Source organism: Giraffa tippelskirchi, chromosome 6 (genome assembly GCF_054371585.1).
Source record: "Giraffa tippelskirchi isolate mGirTip1 chromosome 6, T2T-mGirTip1v1.2.pri, whole genome shotgun sequence".
Lineage (NCBI taxonomy): Eukaryota > Metazoa > Chordata > Mammalia > Artiodactyla > Giraffidae > Giraffa > Giraffa tippelskirchi.
This window is the reverse complement of record NC_137280.1, coordinates 22,002,421-22,030,057: the sequence shown is the minus strand read 5'-3', so window position 1 is coordinate 22,030,057 and position 27,637 is coordinate 22,002,421. Positions and strand designations below refer to the sequence as shown.

The 27,637-nt window shown below is 39.7% G+C and overlaps 1 protein-coding gene and 1 long non-coding RNA gene across 50 annotated transcripts in view; one reads left to right on the top strand and one right to left on the bottom strand.

Moving 5' to 3' along the window:
* The window catches only part of OXR1 (oxidation resistance 1), a 492,548-nt gene that overhangs the window by 76,621 nt on the left and 388,290 nt on the right, over window positions 1-27,637 (bottom strand). For 4 of the 49 annotated variants that reach the window (XM_081500379.1, XM_081500382.1, XM_081500380.1 and 1 more), the window contains exon 1: window positions 17,721-18,044. The exons of 31 other annotated variants lie outside the window; for them this stretch is intronic. In XM_081500379.1, coding sequence (XP_081356505.1) covers window positions 17,721-17,919 — 199 coding nt within the window. In that variant the 5' untranslated portion in view covers window positions 17,920-18,044. Of the gene's footprint in view, window positions 1-12,570; window positions 12,664-15,820; window positions 16,146-17,399; window positions 18,045-18,212; window positions 18,320-27,637 lie in introns of those variants that run through there. 14 more of the 49 variants (XM_081500423.1, XM_081500429.1, XM_081500422.1 and 11 more) reach the window with 7 other exon arrangements.
* Window positions 18,353-22,876, top strand: LOC145510095 (uncharacterized). Its single transcript, XR_014056671.1, has 3 exons — window positions 18,353-18,787; window positions 21,666-21,819; window positions 22,535-22,876. It is a non-coding gene; the product is annotated as an uncharacterized LOC145510095 (long non-coding RNA).

The following is a 27,637-nucleotide window of genomic DNA, read 5'->3' as shown; positions in this document are numbered from 1 at the left end:
TCCCTTTCAGAGTAATTTAAGGTCATCTAAATAGAGCTGAGGGAGCACACATTTACAGATTCACCAGGAATACAGCTTGCCACCTAGGATTCTCTACTCTAAAATGCAACCAAGTATCAAAATAAGTAAATGTACTTCCTTCCCTGCTAGGTTTACAAACTGACCAGTATGAAGCACTACAATAACTGGAAGTCAATTCAAAACCTAAGGAAGGAAGGAGACAAGATGGAGGAGAAGTAGGTGGACGTGGAGTACATCTCACTCCATGGATGCATCAGGAACACAGAAGATGAGATGCAAAAGATCTTGCGGAGCACGACCTGAGGCTGGCAGGAGTCCCTGACAACCGGAAAGGAATATATAGAGCCACACAAAACTCAGTAGGATGAAGGAAAGAAGGAAAAAAGAAGAGGAGAGTGAGCAGGGTCAGACGTGCACCCAACAGGTGGGGAAGCTGAAGCAGCGGTGAGATCCCCACATTTGGGGCAATCAGTTGGGACCGAGGGAAAGCATTTGAAACTGTTGGAGAGTGAGGCAGCTGATGTGTGACAGTCTGAATAGAGTGAGAACCACACAGACAATCTGGGACGTGGCCCTACATACCCCAGACAGGAACGCAAGTCCACCAGAACGTGTGATGGCTGGGAGCTGGAGTGTAGGGACTGGAGCGCAATCCCAGGGCGAGGACTGCTTTTGACTTCAGAGAGATGGCCGGAGACAGGAGAGAAGATATGGCTGCAGGAAATGCTTTTGAAGGAAAGCTTGGAAGCCATGGAGGCAGGGTACTGCTGCTGAGTCACATGCAGGGTGTGGAGTCATCACTTAAAAACTTGGGAGTAAAACTACCATATAACCCAGCAATCCCACTATTGGGCATATACGCTGAGAAAACCATGATTCTATAAGACACACGCACACCAGTGTTGACAGTAGCACTATTTACAGTAGCTGGGACATGGAGCCAACCTAGGTGTCCATCGACATATGAATGGATAAAGAAGTTGTGGTACATATAAACAATGGACTTACTCAGTCATATAAAGGAACGAATTTGAGTTAGTTCTAGTGAGGTGGATGAACCTAGAACCTGTTGTACAGAGTGAAGTCAGAAAGAAAAAAATATTGCATATTAACACATATACATGGAATTTAGAAAAATGTTACTGACGTAACATTTGTAGGGCAGCAATTTGTAGGGCAGAGATAGAGACTAACTGGATGCATTGCTACAAAAAAAGCTAGTGGAGGTGATGGAACTCCAGCTCAGGTATTTAAAGTCCTAAAAGATAATGCTGTTGAAGTGCTGCACTCAATATGCCAGCAAATGTGGAAACTCAGCAGTGGCCACAGGACTGGACAAGGTCGGTTTTCATTCCAATCCCAGAGAAAGGCAATGCCAAAGAATGCTCAAACTACAGTACAATTGCACTCATTTCAAATGAGAGCAAGGTAATGCTCAAAATCCTTTAAGCTAGGCTACAACAGTATATGAAACAAGAACTTTCAGATGTACAAGCTAGATTTAGAAAAGGCAGAGGAACCAGAGATCAAATTGCCAACATCCGCTGAATCAGAGAAAAGGCAAAGGGATTCCAAAAGAAAGATCTTCTCTGCTTCACTGGCTATGCAAAAGCCTTTGACTGTGGATTACAACAAACTGTGAAAAATTCTTCAAGAGACAGGAATACCAGACCACCTGACCTGCCTCTCAAGAAATCTGTATTCAGGACAAGAAGCAACAGTTAGAAACAGACATGGAACAACAGACTGGTTCCAAATTGGGAAAGGAGTACGTCAAGGCTGTATATTGTCACCCTGCTTATTTAACTTATATGCAGAGTACATCATGCTAAATGCTGGGCTGGATGACTCACAAGACGGAATCAAGATTGCTGGGAGAAATATCTACAACCTCAGCTATGCAAATGATATCATTCTAATGGCAGAAAGTGAAGAGGAACTAAAGAGCCTCTTGATAAAGGTGAAAGAGGAGGGTAAAAAGCTGGCTTAAAACTCAACATTCAAAAAACTAAGACCATGGCATATGGTCCTGTCACTTCACGGCAAATAGATGTGGAAAAAGTGGAAGCAGTGACAAGATTTTATTTTCTTGGGCTCCAAAATCACTGCGGATGGTGACTGCAGCCATGAAATTAAAAGACGTTTGTTTCTTGTAAGGAAAGCTATGACAAACCTAGATAGCGTATTAAAAAGCAGAGACACCAACTTTGCTGACAAAGGTCCATACAGTTAAAGCTATGGTTTTTCCAGTAGTCATGTATGGATGTGAGAACTGGACCACAAGGAAGGCTGAGCGTGGAAAAAATTGATGCTTTCAAATTGTGGTGCTGGAGAGGACTTGTGAGAGTCCTTTGGACAGTAAGGAGATCAAACGAGTCAATCTTAAAGGAAATCAACCCTGAATATTCATCGGAAGGACTGGTGCTGAAGCTGAAACTCCAACCTTTGGTCACCTGATGCGAAGAGCTGACAAACTGGAAAAGACTCTGATGCTGGGAAAGATTGAGGGCAAGAGAAGGGAGTGACAAGAGGATGACATGGTTGGATGGCATCACTGACTCAATGGACATGAGTTTGAGCAAACTCTGGGAGTTAGGGAAGGACAGGGAAGCCTGGCGTGCTGCAGTTTATGCAACTGCAAAGAATTGGGACGGGAGTTAGCAACAGAACAACAATAAAGACTCAGATATAGAGAACAGACTTGTGACACGGTGGGGAAAGGAGAGGGTGGGATGAATTGCGAGAGTAGCATGGAAACATACACATTAGCACATGTAAACAGATAGCCACTGGCAATTTGCTATATGATGCAGGGAGCTCAATTGGGTACTCTCTGACAACCCAGAGGGGCAGGATGTGGTGGGAGGTGGGAGGAAGGTTTAAGAGGGAAGGAACATACGTATACCTATGGCTGATTCATGCTGAGGTATGGCAGAAACCATCACAATATTGTAAAGCAATTATGCTTTAATTAAAAAAATAAATTGAAGAAACGTAACTGTCAGCTGAAAGGAAGTTATTAAAAAGTAAATTAAGGACTTAAAATTTATTAATTTATTAAAAGTAAATTAAGTTATTAAAAAGTAAATTAAATATCTTTCAACACATTTAGTCCTATTATAATAAACTATATTTGAAGATTTATTATTATTATTAACCAAACCAAGTTTGAAGCATGTTAACCTTCACAGAGGAAAACATCTCTAGTTCTAATACAATCATAGTTAAAGACAAAATCTTCACTATGGAGTTATATTAAATTACTGTATTCTTTACACATACCATGAAGTAGATTAAGATATGCTTTCATATATAAACATACTTTTTATGCACTCCATTTCAGATAGAGTGCCAACTATTTGTCACTTGCTTATCAAGATATTTCATTTGAACACATCATTACCACCAAGTTTATAGTATCTGTTTTAAATTCTGTATTAGTGTTAGCTTTCTCATCTGTACTTCACATAACAAAGATTGCACGGAACTGATAAAATATCACTCTTATCTAAACAATTTTAAATAAAATCAATCTCTAAAAAACTAATAAACTCAAAACTGAATAAGATCATAAACATAACAAGATGTTATATTTATGCTCAATTTTTACAAGATTAAAACAGTAATTTTCAAAGAAAAATTAGTTCTACCTGAGCCTAAGGAATTTAGAAAATATCTTCCTCTTTGTTCTCCTTCCATCCAATCTTAATTGATATTTTGACTATACTAGAGTTTGTTTATAAATATCTAATTAGCTCAGCTGGGTGAATGGTTCTAATGAAGCATTAACAATGATAAAAAATAATAAAGTTCTAATTTCAAAAAAACCCAGCTAGCTCTACAGTACTTAAAAAGGCTGTCCTAAAACCTTCCTGATCATCCAGATTAAGGCAGATCTCTACTACTAGTCACACAGTATCTTTGTTTCCTTCACAGTATCTGGCACAGTTTTAAGTTTCTTTTGAAATCTCTTCCACTAAACTGTAACCTATAAAACACCCTACTTAGTTCCATAATGACTCCTCAGTGCCTAACAAAGAGCCTAAACACACAGCAAGCATCAAATGTGAATGAAATAATGTTTTGAAGCTACGGCTTAAACTGTACCTAGAACTGCCACAATTCTTATAGTCATTTTGTTTTTTAAAGAAAAGTGGACAAAGAAGAAAAATATATACTGTATGGCTGTAGAAAAAGAGGTGTTTTCCTAAAGTTATGGTGGGGATGAAAAATGGTATAATTCTTAGGGAAAGACAGCATTTTTTCTTTTCACTATATTCCAATTTTTCTCCATTAAACAGCATATAATTAAGTGTGTTTTTTATGATAAAACATTAAAGCTATTTTCAAATACATTTAAAAAATTAATTCCTTTCCTCTATCTCATAAACAGGAGAGAGTCAAAAGCACTTTCCTCATTTTGCAATTTAAAATCAATGCAAAATATAATTTCAGATTATTTTGACTAATAATATATATCCTTTCATTGATTTCAGGAGTAAATGATGGTCTGCACTTGCTTTGTATAGTAGTATTTTTTTAATCTGTGAAAGCTTCATTAAAGGTCTAAAAGAAAGTGTTAGTCGCTCAGTCATGTCTGATTCTTTGCAACTCAAGGGGCTGTAGTCCACGAGGCTCCTCTCTCCATGGAATTCTCCAGGCAAGACTACTAGAATGGGTAGCCATTCCCTTCTCCAGGGGATCTTCCCAACCCAGGGATCAAACCTGGGGCTCCTGCATTGCAGGCAGATTCTCTACTGTCTGAGCCACCAATTACAATTAAATTTGCAATTGCAGTATCATTTTCAAAAGTTTACCATGGAGTGCAGTTCAGAGAAAGAAAACTAATATATCAGCATTCCACAGCTTAAAGTTTGAAACAAACTGAAAGCACTCACTTTAATAATTTAAAGTTACAATATATTACAATAATTCTTATTATAAGTTCTAAAATTATTTTAATAACCAATATTAAAACATGTGTTGATAAATGTTAAGTACCAGAGCACAATGAAATACACTAATCATTCTATCAATACAGATTTATAATCACAATATTTGAGAGTTGAAAGTGATCACAGTGGTTACGTAGCCCCATTTCCTATTTGTTAACTTTATACTATCCTTTTAAAGACTACTGCTGCTACTGCTAAGTCGCTTCAGTCGTGTCCGACTCTGTGCGACCCCATAGACGGCAGCCCACCAGGCTCTGCCATCCCTGGGATTCTCCAGGCAAGAACACTGGAGTGGGTTGCCATTTCCTTTTCCAATGCATGAAAGTGAAAAGTGAAAGGGAAGTCGCTCAGTTGTGTCCGACTCTTCGCGACCCCATGCACTGCAGCCTATCAGGCTCCTCCGTCCATGGGATTTTGCAGGCAAGAGTACTGGAGTGGGTTGCCAAAGACAGTTGCCAGTAAATATGAATCTGGATTGGGAGTATGGAAAAGAGAGGTCCCATTTCTCTTCCTCCCAAAATTATTAGTATTAGTTTAGAAATGCACAGATATTTATGATTTGAAAATTCAAAATAATAGTGAACATTTATCAAGTGCCTAGCATATGCCAGGGCTTCCATGATAGCTCAGTCAGTAAAGAATCCACTTGCAATGCAGGAGACCCGGTGTGATTCCTGGGTCAGGAAGATCCGCTGGAGAAGGGACAGGATACCCACTTCAGTATTCTAGCATGTGCCAGGCACTGCTCTAAGTACTCTTCATTTACTATTTTACCTATTCGTCAACCTTATGAAGAGGGTATCATTTTTACTCCCATTTTACAACTGAGAAAACCAAGGCACAATTTTGGTTATCACAATAGGATACTGTTTAGCAGTGAATACACTGATAAACATTGTGTGCTAAAAGCACAAAACCGTCCCCCACAAGAGAACAATCTGTCACAAAATGTCAACCCTGCACAAGCTGAGAAACCATGCAATATACCCTAATAGTAAGCATGACATATAGAAGGTGGTCAATAAATATCAAATGAATAAATGAATATATAATACTTTCCCCTGAGATACAATTATCTGGTATGGTGGAAAGAGCAAAGGAGTTAGATTTTACTCTACATTACGAGAAGCAGAAGCTTAATGTATGTAATCTAAAACAAGAAATTCCCATCTAGACTGTATTCTATAAGTTTTGATACACTGTATTTTAATAATTTCATCCAAAATATTTCATGACTTCTACCCTAATTTCTCTGTTTGCTATTTTAAGAATGTTGCTTAATTTGCTAATCTACGACAATTAAAAATTTTCATCTTTTGGTGATTTCTAACTGTACTCTGGTAAAAGAAAATACTCTTAAATACTTAAAACCTATAAAATTATTAAAACTTGCTTTACAATAATGTATAAATTTAGCAAATGCTCCATATACATGTGCTTGAAAAGAATGTGTACTCTATACACAAGGGTAGTGCTATATGTATGTGTATGTGTGTGCATGTGTGGATATGCATGCACATACCCACACACAAACACCTATCTCTATAACCCTGAGATCAAATTTGCTGACTGGGTTCAAATCTTCTATATACATATTGGTTTGTTTCTGCATGCTTTTTCTTTAAATTACTGATAGAGGTTGTTAAAATATCCCACTGTGATTGTGGGTTATTCAGTTCCTCTGACGTTTCTTTATCTTGCTTTCTGTATTTTGAGACTTTTGAGACCATAATATTAGGTTCATACAAAATAAAAGCTGTTATATCTTCCTGGTATGTTGAACTTTTTCTTGGAATATTTTTAGACTTAAAGTTTGATATACTTTTTAACAATAATGTTAGTGGTCATACCATAGATTATAGCCTAAATTGTTAATTTTCAGTCTAATATTTACTAGTACTTTTATCTTCCTTCTGGTCAATGTAAGGATGTTAAAAACTGTGTGATCCTACCAAGACTTATACGCAATTGTCATTGTATATTTCAATTACATATATGTATATTCAAAAACACTCTAAGACTTTATTTTTCTAGACAGTCAACATTCATTCAGTTCTTCCCTCATATTTACCATTTTTATTGCAACTCTGGGTAATTTTGCAGGGGACGGATTCTTAGTTGGAAGGGATTTTCCTCTGCTGTTTAGTTTCCACTGTTTCTGTTGAGAAATCAATTGTCAATCTTATTCTTACAGCACTGACTGCTTGTTCTAAATGCTTTTAAGATTTTTCATCTTTGGTGACATTTGTATTGATTCCACTTGGGGCTTTGGAGAAGGAAATGGCAACCTACTCCAGTATTCCTGCCTGAAGAATCCCATGGAGAGAGAAGCCTGGTAGGATATATAGTTAGATACAACTGAAGCGACTTAGCAAGCACGCACTTGGGGTTTGTAGCGATGCTTGAATCTGTCAATTTCATCATTCTTGGCATTTTCAGTCATTCTTCTCTTAAATAATACTTCTGCCTTCATTCTCTCTCTCCTTTCCTTTGGGGACTCAAATATACACATATTAGAACTTCTAATTATATCTTGTATTAAACTTATTCCTGCCTTTATTTTCCATGTCCTCCCCCCTTTATTCTGGATATTTTCTTCTGATCTATTTTTCAATTAATTAATTCTGTGATGGCCGATTTGCTATTAAATTCATCCACAAAGGTCCTAATTAGGAAATTATTTTCAATTCTTGAATATCCATTTTTCTTTTTTATAGTTTGAATCTCTACAAAACTATCAGCTCAAAATTCTCAACACAGCTATTTTAAATCTGATAACTGCAAGATACAGGGTTCCTGTGGGTTTATTTCTATTCTCTTGTTGTTTCTGATATCTTAGAAATTAGGTACCTAATTATATTTTATGTACTGTATATTAAATATGAAAAATTGTCTATAGACAGAATTTGACACACGGAAAGCTGAAATTCTCTAGAAAGGATTAATGCTTGCTTCTGCCAAACACTTGAGGACACTAGCAACGCCAAATTTTATTAATGCAGTTACAGGAATGATGACTTAAAGCCAAGTTACCATCCTATGAGTTTTCCTCTAGTCCAACACCATTTTGGGGGTCCTAAGTGAGAGTAGTTCATTCCTCTACTGTGGTAGGTCTTGTACTGTGTCCCTGTTCCCTTATACCAACAGGCTGCCAACAGCAACTCAATCTCTGAGCTGCTGCTTCTGCAATCAATACTTCCCCTGGGGAAAAAAGCAATCCCAAATTGGAGCTGCTCTTCCTTCAGCCTCTGTCCTCACTCAGATCCTAACCTAGTTCTATCAACCAGTTTTCTGATATCCTCAATAAAATTTGTTTTGTTTTGGCCCAGCCATTTATTTATTTATAATAGAAGTACAGGTGATTTACAATGTTGTATTAGTTTCTCATATATAGCAAAGTGATTCAGTTATACATATATATATTCTTTTCCATTATGGTTTATTATTAAATATTGAATATAGTTCCCTGTGCTATACAGTAGGACCTTATTGTTTATCTATTTTATATATCATGGTTTGCATCTGCTAATCCCAAACTCATAATTTGTCCTGCTCCATACCCCTTTCCCTTTGGTAACCATAAGTTTTCTATGTCTGTGAATCTGTTTCTGTCTTGTAAATTAGTTCAGTTGTATCATATTTTAGATTCCACATTTAAGTGATATCATTAACAGTATTTGGCTTTCTCTGACTTACTACACTTAGTATGATAATCTCTAGGTCCATCCATGTGGCTGCAAATGGCATTATTTAATTCTCTTTTATGACTGAGTAGTATTCCACTGTGTATATATACCACAACTTTATTCATTCATCTGTCAATGGACATTTCGGAAGCTTCTATGTCTTGGCTATTGTAAATAGTGCTGCAATGAACAATGGGGTGCATGTACCCTTTTGAACCAGTTTTTCTCTGGATATATTCCCAGAAGTGGGATTGCTGAATAATCAGGTAACTCTATTTTTAGTTTTCTAAGGAATCTCCGTACTGTTTTCCATAATGGCTGTAACAATTTACATTTCCACCAATAGTGTTCCCTTTTCTCCACAAACTCTCCGAGATTTATTAATTGTAGACTTTTTAAAGATTGGTCCAGTTTTTTAATTGTTTTAATTAAAACAATTGTTTAATTGTTTTTTAAATTGTTCTTAGCAGGACAGTCTGAATCATCTAGCTTGCTTTTATTACCAGACGGAGAAGCCCAAAAAGATTTTTAAGCAGAGAATTGACAAAGCAGTATCAGACCTTTAAATTAAAAATCATTTTGGTAATAGAATGGGAAAGGCAAACTAGAAGAATAAAGCAAGCCTGAAAAACCAATGATGAATCCTGTATGAGGTCTCATTTTAATATACTAAAAGACTCCTAATATAACTGAATATTGTAATTTTGGCTGTAGTTACTGATAAAAAGTTTGATGATTTAAAAATATTGAGCTGGAAGTCAATATTTTCATACGATAATACAGATTTCAAACTTTGAAAATATCTTCTAAACTAAGAAAGATACACTGAGAACTGCTTTCCTAATTAACTGATTCCATCTACAGTGCAGTAGTATAGGAAACTATGCTTATGTTTTCAACCTTTCACTTGCTGCTGCTGCTGCTGCTGCTGAGTCGCTTCAGTCGTGTCCGACTCTGCGACCCCAGAGACGGCAGCCCACCAGGCTCCTCCGTCCCTGGGATTCTCCAGGCAAGAATACTGGAGTGGGTTGCCATTTCCTTCTCCACTGACTCCTAATTCATAGTCAAAACAAAACAAAATTTTTTTTAAATCCCTCAGTTTTTCTTCAACTTTGTACCCATCCTGCTCTAGATATCAGCCTTTCTGCTTCTTTTCATAGTTGAACTTTTAGAAATAATAGTCTACTCAGTCTTTACTCCTTTAAGAGATTCCACAATGTATTGCAATGGCTTCTGTCTTCCCAGTTCCCTAAACCTGCAAAGGAGACCAAACTAAGGGGAGAATCAGATGAGCTTTTTCTATTTTATTTTATTTGCTCTTTATGAAGCACCAAACTAAGTCCTTAATGCTCACCTTTCCTTTTATTTGGCAACATGTCAAGTCCCTTAGTCTCTAACACATTTGCTGTTCCCCTTTAATGCTCCTTTCCTCTACCTAGACAATGAATTTTTGTGTGTGGCCCACTTCTTATGTGAAAAGTTTCATGATATAGAATGCTACTGTTGTTATTTAGTTGTGTCTGATTCTTTCACAACTCCATGGACTGGAGCCAACCAGGCTCCTCTGCTTGTGGGATTTCTCAGGCAAGAAGACTGGAGTGGGTTGCCATTTCCTTCTCCAGGGATATTCCCAACCCAGGAATTGAACCCCCATCTCCTGCATTGCAGGTGGACTCTTTACTGCTGAGCCACTGGGGAACTTCCATATAGAGTGCTAATAGAGCCTTGCTATTTAAAATTACGTTCTAAGGATCAGCAGCACTGCCATCACCTGGGAGCTTACTGTGAACACAGAATCTAGATTTCACTCCAGAACTACTGATTCACATTGGCATGCACAATAAATTTGAGAAGCACTGTTAATAGAGCTTTTGAAAGGATCAAGCTTGCAGACTGAGTGACTGAAGAAATAGGCTTCTTTACAACTTCTTCACAAACATCTAGTCATTCCTGTTTCTGCTCCTGGTTAAATTATAGTGCTTGCAAAAGAAAATGTCTTCAGGAATTCATACATAAGAAGCAAATCACCGACTAGGGGAAAAAGAAAACAATCTAGCTTGCTTAAGACATAAGAATGAGATTATACCAAAGGTATCAAAATAAAAACTCTTTAGGAATGATCAAAGGATCTAACAGGGAGTACTGAACAATTATATAGTGGGAAAAACTGCAAACATAATGTAATAAATACCAGGAAGTGGAGAGAAGAAATATGGGAGATGAAACGTTCAAATCACCTAAGAGTTAAACACCACCTAAAACTGAAACAAGAATGTAATAATACCAACCTCTTAGTATTTTTGCAAATTCTGATTTAAACACACTATTTAGGAAATACTATCTTAAGGCAAACAAATATTATCTTTTAGTCACTCTTTCCTTCTAATCATCCATTCATCATTTTATATGTAAATAGACATAAAATTGGAGAAGGAAATAGCAACCCACTCCAGTATTCTTGCCTGAAAAATTCCATGGACAGAGGAGCCTGGTGGGCTACAGTCCACGGGGTCGCAAAGAGTCGGACATGACTGAGCAACTAACACACACACATACATAAAATAGATCTGAACAATAACATCTACCCTAAAATTAATAATATCACTAGATATTGAATAGGGGTAGCTTTCAAACTTTAATTTTTGCTATGTATGACTTCATAGTTAGCACGCATTAGTTTTACCAAAGTTTAGAATCTAAACTCAGTTAAGACAAACCATCAGATAACTGCATATGTGAATTAATTATTTTGGCCCTATATGGAATTGATTTTTACAGCCTTGCATTTTGTTGTTATACCACTGAACTACATTAAGTAATGGTGTTAAAAAACAGCTTTTTGAAATTAGAATCTGTATTTACTATAAAGATGATGAGGATATTGTTTGCTACGTTAAGAGTTGCATGAGGATTTTTTCTCTTTATTCTATCAGGAAAAGTCATGTTTCTTTTAGTAAACTGTGATGTATGGCTGATCACAATTCCCTTTTTTCACTGACTGCTAGACATCAAAGGCAAACTTGGGGCCTTTCTCTAGTACATTAATCTGACCTTAAAATATGCTCCTTTTTGTATGAATATTCATTCATTTAACAAAATGTATTGAGTCTCAATGTAAGTTTGCTGGTGGCCATCTAGGGAGTTTTTATATACAGAAGACTATTTGCTATTACTTTACTTTTTAATTAATGTTTGATTTATTGAAGTACAAATATAAAAATCCAGTTTTCCCCTTAAGTCTTCAACTATGTCCGTGTTATTATATTTACAAAACTAGTAAATTTTAACATACTTTCTAAGATGCTTTCAATAGTTAATCAACTCAGAAAACAAACTAGATATCCTTAAATAATCCCATTTATAAACTAGAGTAATTAAATTCTCTCATCTATACTAAAAGGCACTTATAAATCTACTATATTTTATTGTAAACACTTTAATTGCCTCTATAACAAGAAAATCTTTCTGAACTCTTTTAACTCTAGTACATACATTACAATAAAGTTTTAAATATAATGAAAAGTTCTCTTTGGTATTCATTTTCAATTAGATTTTTAGACTAATTTACAGGCACTCTAATAGGCCTAATTCTCTGAAATATAACAAATATTTTAAAGACCAAATATATTAATTATTCCTAAGCTTAATACAAAATACTAAGTATTTAACAAATTTCATCATTTCTATACTTATTTCTAACCTTAACATGAACAAATCTAAACACACCCACTAAAAAAAGCAGTGATTTTCAAAGTGTGGTCCCCAAATGAGCAGCATCAGCATTACTTGAGTTGTTGTTGGAAATGCAAACTATGGGGTCTGGCTCAGAAGTATTGAATCAGAAACTCTAGAGGAGGGGTCCAACATTTTCAACAAGCCTTTGGGTGATGCTGAAGTTTGACACTTACTGCTTTTTTGTAGCCTGAAATGCTCAGAGGCAGTTCTGTCCAAAAACACAGGTAAGTCTTGAGTTCAGCCATCCTGTGAGATGGGCAGCAATTCTAAAATGGGGAAATCTACTTTACTCGTGAGAACCAATGGAATAAGGGAACACTATTATGACTTCAAACTTCATCAGTTACTATCAGAGCAGACTGTGGCTGTTTATCTAGAAGAGATTCTTCCCCCACCTCCCACCTTAGGAAATGAGACTAAGACTGCAGATATCTAGGATTATCCTCTTCCACGACTGACCAGTACTCTTAATTAACAGTTACTCTAACAACTGGGCTTCCTTGGTGGCTCAGATGGTAAAGTGCCCCTGTCTGCAATGCAGGAGACCTGGGTTCGATCCCTGGGTTGGGAAGAACCCCTGGAGAAGGAAATGGCAGCCCACTCCAGTAGTCTTGCCTGGAAAATCCCATGGACGGAGGAGCCTGGTAGGCTACAGTCCACGGGGTAGCAAAGAGTCGGTTACGACTGAGAGGCTCCACTTTCCAACAACTGGTACTACAAATCCTTTACAGGTACTTGGTCTTCCCTGGGTTCAAGCTGAACTATTATCTAACTCTTTCAGACAATCTGCATCTCAATTTCCAACCTGAAATGTATCCAAGTTTTCTTACACCTTCCTTGGAGTTTGTATTTTCAGCTCAGTCATTTAATATTTTTCTGACTCTAAAGAAATTTCAATGACAATCCATCTTATCCTTTACCTAAATTGTTTTAACTTTAACATCAAATAAAAGAATCTTGTATTCTTCTCAAGCTTTTTTCTTGTCTGACATAACTCTTAGGAAGAGTTATGACATTACTCTTAGATAGGAAGATAACACTTAAATGGATTTTGTATCTCTCATTTCTCTGCCTGGCCAAGTTTCTTAATCAGGAAAATGGGTCAATAATAGTACTTATCTCACCAAGTTGTTATCAGGATTAAGCAAAAATATTTGGTAGTAGCTGCCCCATATAAAGTGTTCTTAGCTGCTCTGTTGTCATTTTTCCAAAAGATATTGTTTTATTAATAAATGATAAAAGTAAATGAAAAGAAACTTTAAATATGAGTTCAGATGTACATATTTAAAGTATACTGTCACCAAGTAGGAAAACAGAGTTGCCATAACAGGGAAGTTTATGATAAAAACTATATTACAATTAAGTTGGAATTCTAAATGCTTATATTTAGAGCCCCACTGTTCATGGGGTTCTCGAGACAAGAATGCTAGTGGTTTGTCAATCACTTCTCCAGTGCACCATGTTTTATCAGAACTCTCCACCACGACCTGTCCGTCTTGGGTAGCCATACACTGCATGGCTCATGGTTTCATTGAGTTACACAAGGCTGTGATCCATGTGGTCATTTTGGTTAGCTTTCTGTGATTGTGATTTTCTTTCTGTCTGCCCTCTGATGGATGAGGATAAGAAGCTTGTGTGAGCTTCCTGATGGGAGGCACTGGCTGTGGGGAAAACTGGGTCTTGCTCTGGTGGGCAGGGCCATGCTCATTAAATATTTAATTTTCTGCTGATGTGTGGGGCTGTGCTCCCTCCCAGTGGTTTGGCCCGAGGCGACCCAATTTTAGAGTTTGCAAACTCTATGGTAGGCTATAGGCTCTATGGCAGGGGTAACGGTGAACTCCTCCAAGAGGACTTATGCCAGCACACCACACCTCCCAGACTGCTGCTGTCAGTGCCCCTGACCCCAAGGCAGACCACTGTCAACCCACGCCTCAGCCAGACTCCCACTCACTCACAGGCAAGTCTGGTTCAGTCTCTTGTGGGGTCACTGCTTTTCTCTCCTGGGTTCTGGTGCACATTAAGGTTTTGTTTGTGTCCTCCAAAAGTCTGTTTCCCTAGTCCTGTGAAAGTTCTGTAATCAAATTCCACAGGCCTTCTAAACCAGATTCCCTGAATATTCACTGGAAGGATTGATGCTGAAGCTGAAGCTCCAATACTTTGGCCACCTAATGCAAAGAGGTGACTCACTGGGAAAGACCCTGATGCTGGGAAAGACTGAGGGCAGAAGAAGGGGGTGACAGAGGATGAGATGGTTAGATAGCATCACCGACTCAATGGACAGGAGTGTGAGGCAACTCCAGGAGATAGACAGTGAAGGACAGGGAATCCCGACGTACTGCAGTCTGCAGGGTCACAGAGTTGGAGACGACTGAGCAACTGAACAACAACTAAATACTAAAAAAAATTTTTTTTTATTTACTTAGAACTATGTGATCTAGTAAACTGACTATAGTGATGCCTCCAAACACGAGCTATGCTCAAGGCCTAAAAAAATTTTTTGAATCATAATTTACTCTTTGTTTGCGTGCATGGTAAGTCACTTCAGTAGTGTTCGACTCTTTGTAGTCCTATAGACTGCAGCTTGCCAGGCTCCTTTGTCCATGAGGATTCTCCAAGCAAGAATACTGGAGTGGGTTGCCATGCCCTCCTCCAGGAGATCTTCCCGATGCAGGAATCAAACCCATGTTTCCTGCAGCTCCTGCACTGCAGGCAGATTCTTTACCACTGAGCCACCAGGAAAGTCCAATTTACTCTTTTAGCAGGAACAAAAATGGTGTTATATGGTGTTTTCTTTGTAATTGTTATTAACTAGAGCAGTGGTGTGATAAGCTCTTTAATGTGTCTAAGTCCCAATTACGGTTTTCCGTAGAGGGGACTATAATGCCGGAGTCAGCAAACACTAGAAACTGTAAGACCAAAAGCAGACACCTTGGAGAGGAGAGAGACATTAGTAACAGTAACAGTCAGGTAAGTGGTCTGTTCACAGAAAGAGTAAAATCAGAAACAGATGACCAAAGTTCTATTAGGCCCATCCTTCAATGGTAAAACTATTTTACCATCATCATTACTGAACCTGAAATGGTGACGGATAAGGTCACTAACAACAAATGGAGTCCTGGAATACAGCCAACCTACAAGTGTGGAAGTGTCTGCACAAGATATACTGCTACAACACACAGGATACTTTAAAGAACTGAAGGAAGAGTAATGAACAACAGAGAACTTAAGCAGCTGTTATAAAAATCTAAAATAAGGGTAGTCACAAGCAAAAAGAGTAGAGGAAATCCTTAAAACAGACTAACAGATACTCATTCCAAAGGACACAAATGCAAGGAAAACCCTACAGCCAAAGCCAAAAAAATAGAGCTCTCATTTTAAGCAAAGGTTGAACTAAAAATTGATGAAGAACCATTTACTTTTTACCTGCATATATACATGTTGTCTCTCAAAGGAATTAATTTAGAAGCTGTACTTATTCAAGAACTGGAGGTGGTGATCAAATTATTGCTGGAACACTTATATCTTGAACTATCTTCAGAACTCTGTAGGCATAACTGTATAGACTTACAATATTTTTAACCCCAAATGCTACTTTGTAGCTTTACTTTCCAACATGTTCACTAATCCTGTTCCAAAGGAAAAAAAAGAGCACTGGAGTTGAGAACCTTTTCACCCATCTAATCAACCTCATTTACAAATAAGAAAATATAGGTCCAAAGAGCAAGTAATTTTCACAAATTCTTTCAGCAAGTTAATGGTAGGAAGTACCTACCCACCTGACTGTGATCAGAACTGTGACATCACAAGGTCTCTCTAACTTGTACCAGAGACTTGGGGGCACCATGAATGTTAAAGACTGGGCCATGAGTACACAAGCCAGCTTCACCAGAAGAGGACTTTGTATAATACTTTGAAGCTGCAACTGTGAAAGAGTGTCTGACATATTAACAGCAGTGTGCTCAATAAATGTTTCTGAATCAATGAATCAGATGTATATGTTTGGGTTTATTTATTAAACTATTCACCATATCCTTTCCTGGTTAAGTTTACCCCACATATTCTTCATCTGCCTAGAGGCTGGTCACACTTCAATTGTTTTCAATAAGTCAACTGAGATCTTACACACACAAATCTTTTATTCAAACACTTTAAAGTTCCAGTCCTCATCCCTGGTCCACCTTTAAGAGGATTCTACACCTGGTTAATGTTCTTCAAAGCAGAAACCAAGTACATACCCTTTCGTTTTTCTAATTTCATAAACAGGAGTTGTGAAGAAAAGATTTTATGTATAGTGAAGAAAAGTTAACAAGAGGGACCATGCTAAAAATTACATTTTAATACTCAAGTTTCTTCAAAGCTTAAACTACACACTTACACACAGAGATCAACAGATGTCCTCACTGGTTCACTGCTTTAAAATAAATCGTAGGATGTGGGGTTGTGGATAGATTTTATATTTTCTATACTTTTCTCTATTTCCTAAACACTCTAATGCTCATATAACTTACTCTCATAATACCAAAATGCTATCAGAACAGGTAACAAGAATAAAATATGACCACGAGAAGTCTGAGGAAGCCAACGCCATTGGAGAAGTTACCGCATGCATGACGCCAATACCGCTTCAGCAAGGGCTTTAAAAAATTTCGTAGGGTATCAGTACCGTGTCATTACGATTGATTTTTTTCTTTTAAGAATAGTGCAACTCCACTATGACGAAAGAAAACACAACAGGCGGTAGAAATAACAACTGAGAAGTTTGTTACGTTCTGCCCCCTCAAGACGACACGCAGCCTTTCAAAATACACGATACAAAAATCCACTGAGTTTCTGTGTACGTTACGCATTTTCTTTTTCAAAGTCGTATTAAGTAAGCGTTGATGTGAATTCTCACACATGTCAAATAAAAACAATGACCCAGCCCAAACCCAAGCCAGACAAGGCATTCTTAACGATCCCCTGAGAGGAAAAACACGAGCGTCATAATTGATTCAATATTCACCTCCAGTGGGAGGGAAAAACTTCAGAGCTCCTACCCTTGAAACAGTTGGGGCGGTAAAGAAAGTCGAGTCCCGGTGCAGAAAAGCAGGAAGAGCAGGGCAGGAAGAGACGCGACGCAGCCCCGAGGAGGTCTTCCGCCCCGAGCGCGCAGAGCAAGCGCTCGGCCTCCTCGCCCCCTGCCCGGGCCCCGGCCCCGGCACACCTGCCAACGCTGGCCCGACCCGCGCCCCTTCGCGCGGCGCCCACCCCGCTGCCGTCCCCCCTACCCCTCTGTCCTCAGCGCGGGTCGGCCGCGCGGGACGCGAAGGAAGGCTGGGCTCACCGGGTCCCTCCGGGCTGGACGGCGCCGGGGGCCGGTGGGGTGGGGACCCGCACCCGGGGTCCCCCTGGGCAGGCTCCCTCAGGTAATCCTCGAAGCGCACCTGACGGGCTTCGCCGCCACCCCCGAAGCCCCACAGGCGGTTGGCTGTGCCCCGCAGAAGGCGCCCGCTCTTCCCCGTGAACGTGGTCAGGTAGTCCATCCTGCCACGGGGGGCAGGAGCCCAGGAGGAGGCAGACGGTTTCTGCCCCGACGGCCGCCACTCGGTGCGCGCCCGCCCGCGCGTCCGACCCGAGAGCGGGGGCGGCGGCGGCTCCTCACGCCTCCGGGGAGGCGGGGAGGGGGGAGGGGACGGCCGCCGCTCGGCCCGGGGGCGACCATCAGGGAACTCTGTGGCGGGGGAGTAGCAGCGGGACGAAAGTTTTTGAAAAGTTTTTGCCGTTGCTTCCCAACGCAGATTCGGGGCCAAACTTAGGTTGAAAAGTAGATACATACTTCCTGGAACAGAGGTCGCGGCGAAAAGCGGCGGCCTTTTAGCAAGCCCAGCGGGGCCGGTCCGCTCCCCCCCCCCGTGCCTGGCCCCAGTGGAGCCGGCCCGCCCCGCCCTGCCCCGCCCCTCCCCGGCCCGACCCGACCGGACTTTCAGGCGGCTGGGGGAAAGCTGCGGAGGGCGTTTCCCGACCCGAGGGCCGAGTGGGGCGTCAGGGTGACCCTGGGGAGGCTTTGCTAGTTTTTGCGCAAAGCTTGGGGCCTGGGAGGGCAGCGTCCAAAAGTTTCTGTCCGTCAAGAAGTTTCAGTGAGTTCGTCTGTGTTAGGGGGAGGGGCACGAATCCACAGGAAACTTTTTGCAGTTTGAAATTTGGGGGAGGGAGGCCGAGTGGGTGAGAGGAAGGAGAGGTTAGTTTCAAGGTCGTAGTTAACACAAAACAGCCCAGATTAAGATGCTTCTAGGAAGCATTATGAGACCATCTTCGTAAAATAAAGCATCAGTCGTCACGTTCGAAGTTCGCTGTGACATTAGGAACTGATGTGAACAGTTTGACATTCCATGACTGGTCCTGTAAGGCAAGGTAATTAGGGCTTTAATGTGCACATTTATTCTTTAAGGAGAGAAAGAGCAGTGACATTTGACGGGCGTTCAGTACCCAATATTGTCTCCTGTGAGAGCTGGTTATTCTCTTCCTTTTACGTTTGTTTGAAGGATCTTTAACGAAGTGGGCTTCCCAGGTGGCGCTAGTGGTAAAGAACCCGCCTGCCAATGCAGGAGACAATGGGTTCGATCCCTGATCTGGGAAGATCCTATAGGCCTGGGAGCAACTAAGCCCCTGCACCATAATTATTGAGCCTGTGCTCTGGAGCCCGGGAGTGCAACTACTGAGCCCATGTGCTGCAACTACTGAAGCCCGAGTGCCCTAGAGCCTGTGCTCCGCAACAAGAGAAGCCACCACAATGAGAAGCCCACGTACCGCAATTAGAAAGTAGCCCCTGCTCGCTGCAACTAGAGAAATCCCAAGCAGTAATAAAGACCCAAAACAGCCAAAAATCAATAAATGAATAAAATTTAAAGAAAAAAAATTGGAAATGTATACATTTGAGCAACATCTCACCATTTCCCTCATCCTCCAGACCCTGGCAACCACTATTATCTGTTTCTATGAGTACAATTTTTTATATTCCACATGTGAGATCATACAGTACACAACCTGTCTTTGTCTGACATTTTAGTCAGCATACTGCCCTTAAGGTTTATCCATGTTATTGCAAATAGTATTTCATTTTCATGGCTGAATAATATTTCATGGTGTATCTAAACCTCATTATCCATTCATCCAATGATGGATATATAGGTTGTACCCAGGGCTTAGCTATTGTGAATAAAGCTGCAGTGAACATGAGGATGCAGAGATCTCTTTGAGATGATGATTTCATTTCCTACAGATATATACCCAGTAGTGGGATTGATGAATCCTATGGTAGATCTGTTTCTAATTTTTTGTGGAACCTACATATTGTTTTCCTTAGTGGCTGTACCAGTGTATCCACACCAACAGTGCAGGAAGGTTCCCTTTTCACTACATCCTTGCTAACACTTACCTCCTACCTTTTTGATAACAGCCATTCTAATAGGTGTGAAGTGATCTTATTGTGGTTTTGATTTGCATTTCCCTGATGACTAGTGATGTTGAGCATGTTTTCACATAACTGTTGACCATTTGTATATCTTCTTTGGAAAAGTGTCTATTCAGATCCTCAGCCCAGTTTTTAATTCAACTGTTGGTTTTTTGCTATTGAGTTTAACGAGTTCCATATATATTTTGGATATTAACCCCTTTCAGATAAGTGGTTTGCAAATAATTTTCTCCCATTTCTTAGGTTGGCTTTTTATTTTGTTGATTATTTCTTTTCTGTGATGGAGTCCCTCTGGGTTATTTTCATTTTTGTTGCCTGTGCTTTTGGTGTCATATCCAAAAATTCGCTGCCAAGACCAGTGTCAAGAAACATTTTCCCTCTGTTTTCTTTTAGAAGTTTTATGGTTTTAGGTTTCACATTTGAATTTTTAATTTGCTTCAAGTTAATTTTTGTATATTTTGTACAATAGATGTAGAATTTCATTCTTTTGCATGTGACTACCCAGTTTCCCCAGCAACATTTATTCTTGGCTCCCCTGTCAAATATTAGTTGATGGTATATGCATGGTTTATTTTTATTTCTGGGTTCTTGATTCTGTTTCACTGGTATATGAATATACCATCTGTGTCTGTTTCTATGCCAGTATTCTGCTGTTTTTTTTTTTTTTTTAAATTGGAAGATAACTGCTTTACAATGTTGTGTTGGTTTCTGCTGCACAACATGAATCAGCTCTGTGTGTTTGTTCAGTCACTCAGTCCTATCTAACTCTTTGTGAGCCCCTGACTACAGCCCACCAGGTTCCTCTCTCCATGGAATTCTCCAGGCAAGAATACTAGAGTGGGTTGCCATTTTCTACTCCAGGGGATCTTCCTGACTCAAGGATCAAACCCGTGTCTCCTGCATCTCCTATATCAGCAGGTGTATTCTTTACCACTGAGCCACCTTGGAAGCTATATACATATATCCCCTCCCTCTTAAATCTTCCTGCAACCCTGCCCCCCTTCCTAGCCCTCTAGGTCATCATAGAGCAGTGAGCTGAGCTCCCTGTGCTATTCCGCTGCTTCCCACTAGTATTTATTTTACACATGGTAGTGTATGTGTATCAATGCTACTCTCTCAATTCGTCCTACCCTCTCCTTCCTCCACTATGTCCACAAGTCTGTTCTCTACGTCTGCATCTCTATTCCTGCCCTGCATAGGTTCATCAGTATCCACTGTTTTGATTACTATGACTTTGTAATAAATTTGAAATCAGGAAGTGTGATGTGCATCAGTTTTGTTCCTCTTTCTCAGGTGGTTTGGTGGTTTTGGGTCTTCTTCAGCTCCATATGAATTTTAGAATTGCCTGTCCTATTTCTATGAAAAATTCCATTGGAATTTTGACAGGGATCGCACTGAATATATAGAACACTTTGGGTAGTATGGGCATTTTTAACAATATTGCAATCCATGAACATAGGCTACCTTTCCATTTATTTGCATCTTATTCAACTTCTTTCATCAGTGTCTGGTAGTTTTCAAAGTAGCGATATTTCACCACCTTGGCTAAATTTATTCCTAAGTATTTTATTGTTTCTGATGCTATTGTGAATGGGATGATGTTCTTTCTTTTTCAAATAGTTCATTTTTAGTATATATGAATACAACTGATTTGCTCTGTCGATTTATATCCTACAACTTTATGAAATCTGTTTATTAGTTCTAGCAGTACTTTTATTGGAGTTGTTTTAAGATTTTCTCTATACAATATCATATCATCTGTAACTTTACTTCTTCCTTTCCAATTTGGCTGCTTTTTATTTCTTTGTCTTGCCTTAGTGCTCTGGCTGAAACTTCCAGGACTATGCTGAATAAGAGTGGTGACAGTGGGCATCCTTGTTTTCTTCCTGATCTCAGAGGAAAAGCTTTCAACCTTTCATCGCTGAGTGTGATTTTAGCTGTGTCTTATCATATATATGCCCCTTATTTTAAGGTATATTCCTTCTATACCCAATTTATTGGGAGTTTTTGTCACGGAAGGATATTGAGTTTTGTCAAATGCTTTTTCTGCATCTATAAGTTTTATTCCTCACTGTACTGATGTGGTGTGTAAGATTTATTGAGTTGCATATGTTGAACCATTCTTCCATTCTAGGAATAGGTCCCACTTGATTGTGGTGTATGATCCTTTTAATGTGCTGATGAATTCTGTTTACTAGTATTTTGTTAAAAAATTTTGCATCTACATTCATCAGAGATATTGTCCTGTAGTTTTCTTTTCTTGTAGAGTCCTTATCTGGCTTTGGTATTAGAGTAATGCTGGCCTCATAAAATGAATTTAAGAGAATTCCATGCTCTTCAATTTTTTGTAAGAGTTTGAGAAGGACTGATGTTAATGTTTCTTTAAATGTTTGGTAGACTTCACCAGTGAAATCATCTGTCCTGGACCTTCCTTTTGGGGGATGTTTTTTATTACGGGTCCAAACCTCTTACATTATTGCTCTTTTAAGATTTTCTAGTACATTATGATTCAGTTTTAGGTTAAAGTTTTCTAGAAATTTACCTGTTTTTCCTAAGTTATCTGATTTGCTGGTATGTAAAATTTTTCATAGTAGTCTCTTACAAACTTTTATATTTGTATGTTATTAGTTGTTTTAGTTTAGACTATATTAGAAATAATTTCCCTATCTCTGCTATTTTTTTTTAAGGTATTAGAAAAATGCAAAAAAGAAGCAGACTATGGCCACCTAACCTACTCCCTACTGTGGGGCTTCTATGGGTGCTGAGCAGGCTCTACAACCAACACAGGCACAAAAAGCATTTAATGAATGAAGTCAACAAAGACTGGTTAGAAGCCACTCTGTGCCTACTCTACTAGTTTTCTGGGAGTTAAGGAAGAAAGAGGTAGAGAGAAGATTCTTGAAACACACAAAGAAATGTACAACAGCTTTGTTAAGACTCTCAGATTGAGTTGGTCCTACTACACGTTGCATGATACATAAACGCATTTATGTTTGCTCATTAAACTCTACATGTTGTGTGACATGAAACCTCTCAGCTTTTAGTTTCTCCCCTATTTAATCATCTCCAACACTGCAGCTTAACTGTCGCCTTTCCTCTAATTTTAAAAAAACAACTCCTCTTCACAGCAGTAGAATCCTGCTGATAATGAGAATCAGCTGTGGAACATTTTTAAAAATTCAGATTTCCCAACTATACCCCAGAGAACCTGATTCCAGGATTGTAGGGTGGGTCTCAGGAACCTCATTTTTTGATTATGAGCCGTGTTTGAGATCTGCTCCTTATATTATAGTTCAAGTGTTTTGCGTATTTAGTTCATGCAAATCATACATTTACTTCTGAAATAGGACCACAGGACTAGTTTTGACAACACTGAGCCACTGAGCAGAAGTGACATGTTTTATACTCAGATGTGTAAAGAAACAGCCTCTGTTTAAAGGACTCAATTTTCTACACTCCACATGCCTCTGCCCCTGCCTCAGCAACCAAGGATACTACCTGCTTCAGATGGCACGTGGTGAGATGGTGGCACCATCTCCAAAAACCTGGATCAAAAAAATTTTCAGATCAGAGTCCCTCCCCCCAACTTCAATCTGAATTGGACATGTAAGATGAGTGAGAAATAAATCAAGAAATAAATACTGTTACAGTAAGCCACTGAAGTTTAGGGGTTCATTTGGCACCATAGCATAAGCTTAGCCAACTTGACTGATACAAGGGTTTGTAAATGCTTAATTTACACTGATTTTTATCATACCTTCCAAGTTAATATACAAAAGACGACCTGATTTACATTGTCAAGTTCATGTATCTGTTTTTCAGGCCTTTCTTGCCATTTTTATATTCTGACAAGTATTCTCAGGTTCCAAAATTATGTATTAATTTACCATTTAAATAATGTATATGAATAAGAACTTTCTTGACATTTTTCAACCAAAAGCAAGCAAATAAACCAACCACAATGAGTAGAACAGTGAGGTATGTGTGTGCCAAGTCACGTCTGACTCTGTGCTATTCCATGGACTGCAGCCCGCCAGGCTCCTCTGTCCATGGGATTATCTAGGCAAGAATACTGGAGTGGATTGCCATGCCCTCCTCCAGGGGCTGTTCCCAACCTAGGCATCGAACCCACGTATCTTGTGCCTCCTGCACTGACAAGCTGGTTCTTTACCACTAGCGCCACCTGGGAAACCCAAATGGTGAGGTAGTGGTGCTAAAAAGAACCCATCAATCATCTATCACTCCCAATTTAAAACTTTAGTTTCATCCATATCAGCCTAATTCTCTCAATAAATGTTTTTATGGTCAGAAGATATTATAAATTTGAACTTGTAAACCATATGTCAGAGAAGGCAATGGCAACCCACTCCAGTATTCTTGCCTGTAGAATCCCAGGGACAGGGGAGCCTGGTGGGCTGCCGTCTATGGGGTCGCACAAAGTCGGACATGACTGAAGTGACTTAGAAGCAGCAGCAAACCATATGTATGATCATGTGTGTGTGTGCTTAGTCGCTCAGTTGTGTCTGACTCTTGGCGACCTCATGGACTGCAGCCCTCAGGCTCCTCTGTCCATGGGGATTTTCCAGGCTAGAATAATGGAGTGGGTTGCCATTTCCTTCTCCAGGGGATCTTCCCAACTCAGGGATCGAACCCAGGTCTCCCACACTGCAGGCAGATTCTTTCCTGTCTGAACCACTAGGGAAGCCCATGTATGATCATAACATGCCATTTTTATGTTTATATATTGGTTTTAGGTAAAACTCTATTAAAAAAAGTTTGAAAAGAATTGCTTTTAGAGCTATAAAGAGTAAGTCTCCCTGCCCTGAATTTAGTAATAGCAACCTTGTCAGAGAGACCTTGGTGTTAATCTAGTTTCGTCTCTTATCTTCATTGATTTGTTAGCTAAGGCCCAGAAAAGTCAAGCGAGTCTCTCAAGGTCACACACTTGGTAAGACTAGAGCCAGAAGAACCCGGGGCTTTCCTCCAGGGAGTGCTGCCACATGAAGTTCTCCTTCTCTGACCTGAGCAATTAATTATGACTCTCAATTCACCCAAACTTTCCCATAAACTGTTTTCCAATGTGAAAACTGCTGCTGCTGCTGCTAAGTCACTTCAGTCGTGTCCGACTGTATGTGACCCCATAGACGGCAGCCCACCAGGCTCCCCCGTCCCTGGGATTCTCCAGGTAAGAACACTGGAGTGGGTTGCCATTTCCTTCTCCAATGCATGAAAGGGAAAAGGGAAAGTGAAGTCGCTCAGTCGTGTCTGACTCTTAGCGACCCCATGGACTGCAGCCTACCAGGCTCCTCTGTCCATGGGACTTTCCAGGCAAGAGTACTGGAGTGGGGTGCCATTGCCTTCTCCGATGTGAAAACTAGATCAAACTATTTACTTTTGAGATGCAGATTTCTTATCTATGAAATAAGAACAAATAATACCTGTAGCTCTATTTTGACTAGAAAGACTATCATACTGTTCAGACCCATACTGTTAGACCCACTGTCCCTTGGCCTTAAGTAAACAAATTAAGATTTATTGTCTTCAGAGTTCAGTCTATATACTTCTAGATTAGGGTTCAGCAAAGTATGGCTTGTGGATCAAGTTGAGCCTGATACCTATTTTTATCAGTGCAGTTTTATTGCAACACAATGACACCAGTTCATGTATGTATTGTCCACAGCTGCTTTTATGTTACAACAGCAGAGATGACTAGTTGTGACCAAGACCTGATGATGCAAAAGCCCCCAGATGTATTCCCCCATGCTTATGCTCACCTGTGTTCTAGGTTGCTGAGATCATTTTGAAACTACTCTTGATTATTTCACTTAAGTATCATTCCCTTATCTCTTTCCCTGAGCCAACTACAAATTTATCTCTATTTAAGTTGTTCACAAAAATATTTGGGACTTGGGCAGGCAAAGGTAGGTGAGGATATAGGGCACAAACACAAGAGAGTGTCTTCATGGTTGACAGTCATTACCACTCACTGGACACACTTATCTGAAGAAGTATGAATACACTACCTGAGGCCATCATCCAGTTTTCATTTGTCAGGTATGTCATGCAACTGTTAAATGCTTTTCTAATTAGAAGATGAGGTACAGACTCCAAGTGATCACTGTTTTTCCCTTCCCAATGGGCTTTAAATGAACTTTGTTGTTTCTGTATCCTTCAACTCCACTTTAGCCCCATCTTTTGAAATCTGAATTCTTCATCTAATTATAGTTTTCTGGCAGATGTCCTACTACCCACATAGAGACTGTTATCTGTCAACAAATCTGATGATTCTTCCGAGTTTTCTTTTTGATCTCGGTGCCCAAGTGACTGAGTTCTAGCCAATGGAAGGATTGCAAAAGTGATGTGTGCTTCTTTGATGCCTGGCCCACAAGGGCACCCCACTGATGACCCTCCGTGGTCCTTTCCTTTCACAGCCTGGAAGCAGATGAACACAAAGTCCCGAGAAGCCATTTGTTAAGGATGACCATGAGATAGAAGCCAAGAGATGGAAGGAAGCTAGGTCCCTGAATCTTCTCTTAGAGGGGAGCCACCCACCACTGAGGAACATCAGTTTCAGACTTGAATAAGAAATAAACTTGTATTTAAGCCACTATCTATGTTTTGAAGTTTGTTTGTTATAAAAGGGAGGGTAATTTTCATAAGTTCTCTATCATTCTCATCATATTACTACCAAAGGCTCTATGACTACATCAAAATATCCTCATAACCCAGTTTTCTGGACAAAGAAGTTACACGTCATGCAAAGTGGATGTAAGGGGTCTTTCACTATATCCTCACCTACCTTTGCCTAAATTTCCATGTCACAGTTTTTGTTTTGTATTTTCTAGTAGTTCATTCATTAAAAAAAAAAATAATGCCCAGAGGTTTGTGAACTGATTCAGTCATTCAACAGATGCGGTGTCCTCACTAGGCACCAAGTAAGTGCTAAACCAGACTGACGAACTTCTGCTTCTAGCAATTCCTGATTGCTATTCTTAAAGAACTCAGTAAACACTGCCGAGACAGTTTCCTCAGCTATCACATTGGGATAGCAAAGGTGACCTAGTGTCTAATGAAAACAGTGTAAGTTCAGGACATTTGACACAGGCCTGATACAGGCCTGCTCTGTTGGGAAGGAAGAAAACTTTCCTCTACCCTTTTAGGTTTCCCTGTCTAGACTAAGAATTAAATTGATGTGTAGCTCATTCGTTCTCTCTTTTTTTTTTTTTGCCGGGGGTTGGGCGTGGGGGGGCGGTGTTGCGGGGAAGGGAGGGCTGCACTGTGTGGTATGTGGGATCCCAGTTCCCCAACCAGGGATCAAACCCATGCCGCCTGCATTGGGAGCACAGTCTTAACCACTGGACTGCCAAGGAAGTCTTGCACATTCATTTTTAATTGAGAAAAGCAAAGCAAAATAGGCGCAGTTCTGTCTGTAAATAGTCAGTTCAGCAATGTACATGTTCCTCAAGAAGAGAGCCTCACACTTCCTTCTTATTCTCCTTTATTTTAGGACTTCCCTTTTCATAGAATGATGCTAGTTGGCTGGTTCCTTTAGTGTTTCTGAAAACTCACTCTGGGTTTTAACCTTTCTGACACTCTTCACAGTTTTGTGCCACCCTTTTTTCTTGGTTAACATACCCTTCCTACTCATCTCTTTCAGGATCTAAGTTGAGAGAACATGGTAAGTCACTGAGTTCTCCCCATTTTGCTTTCTCAATAAGATTAGTTATGACTTTGATTTTTTGGAATGCTACCATCTTTCCTCTCTTTAGTTCTAATCTTCAACATTTGAT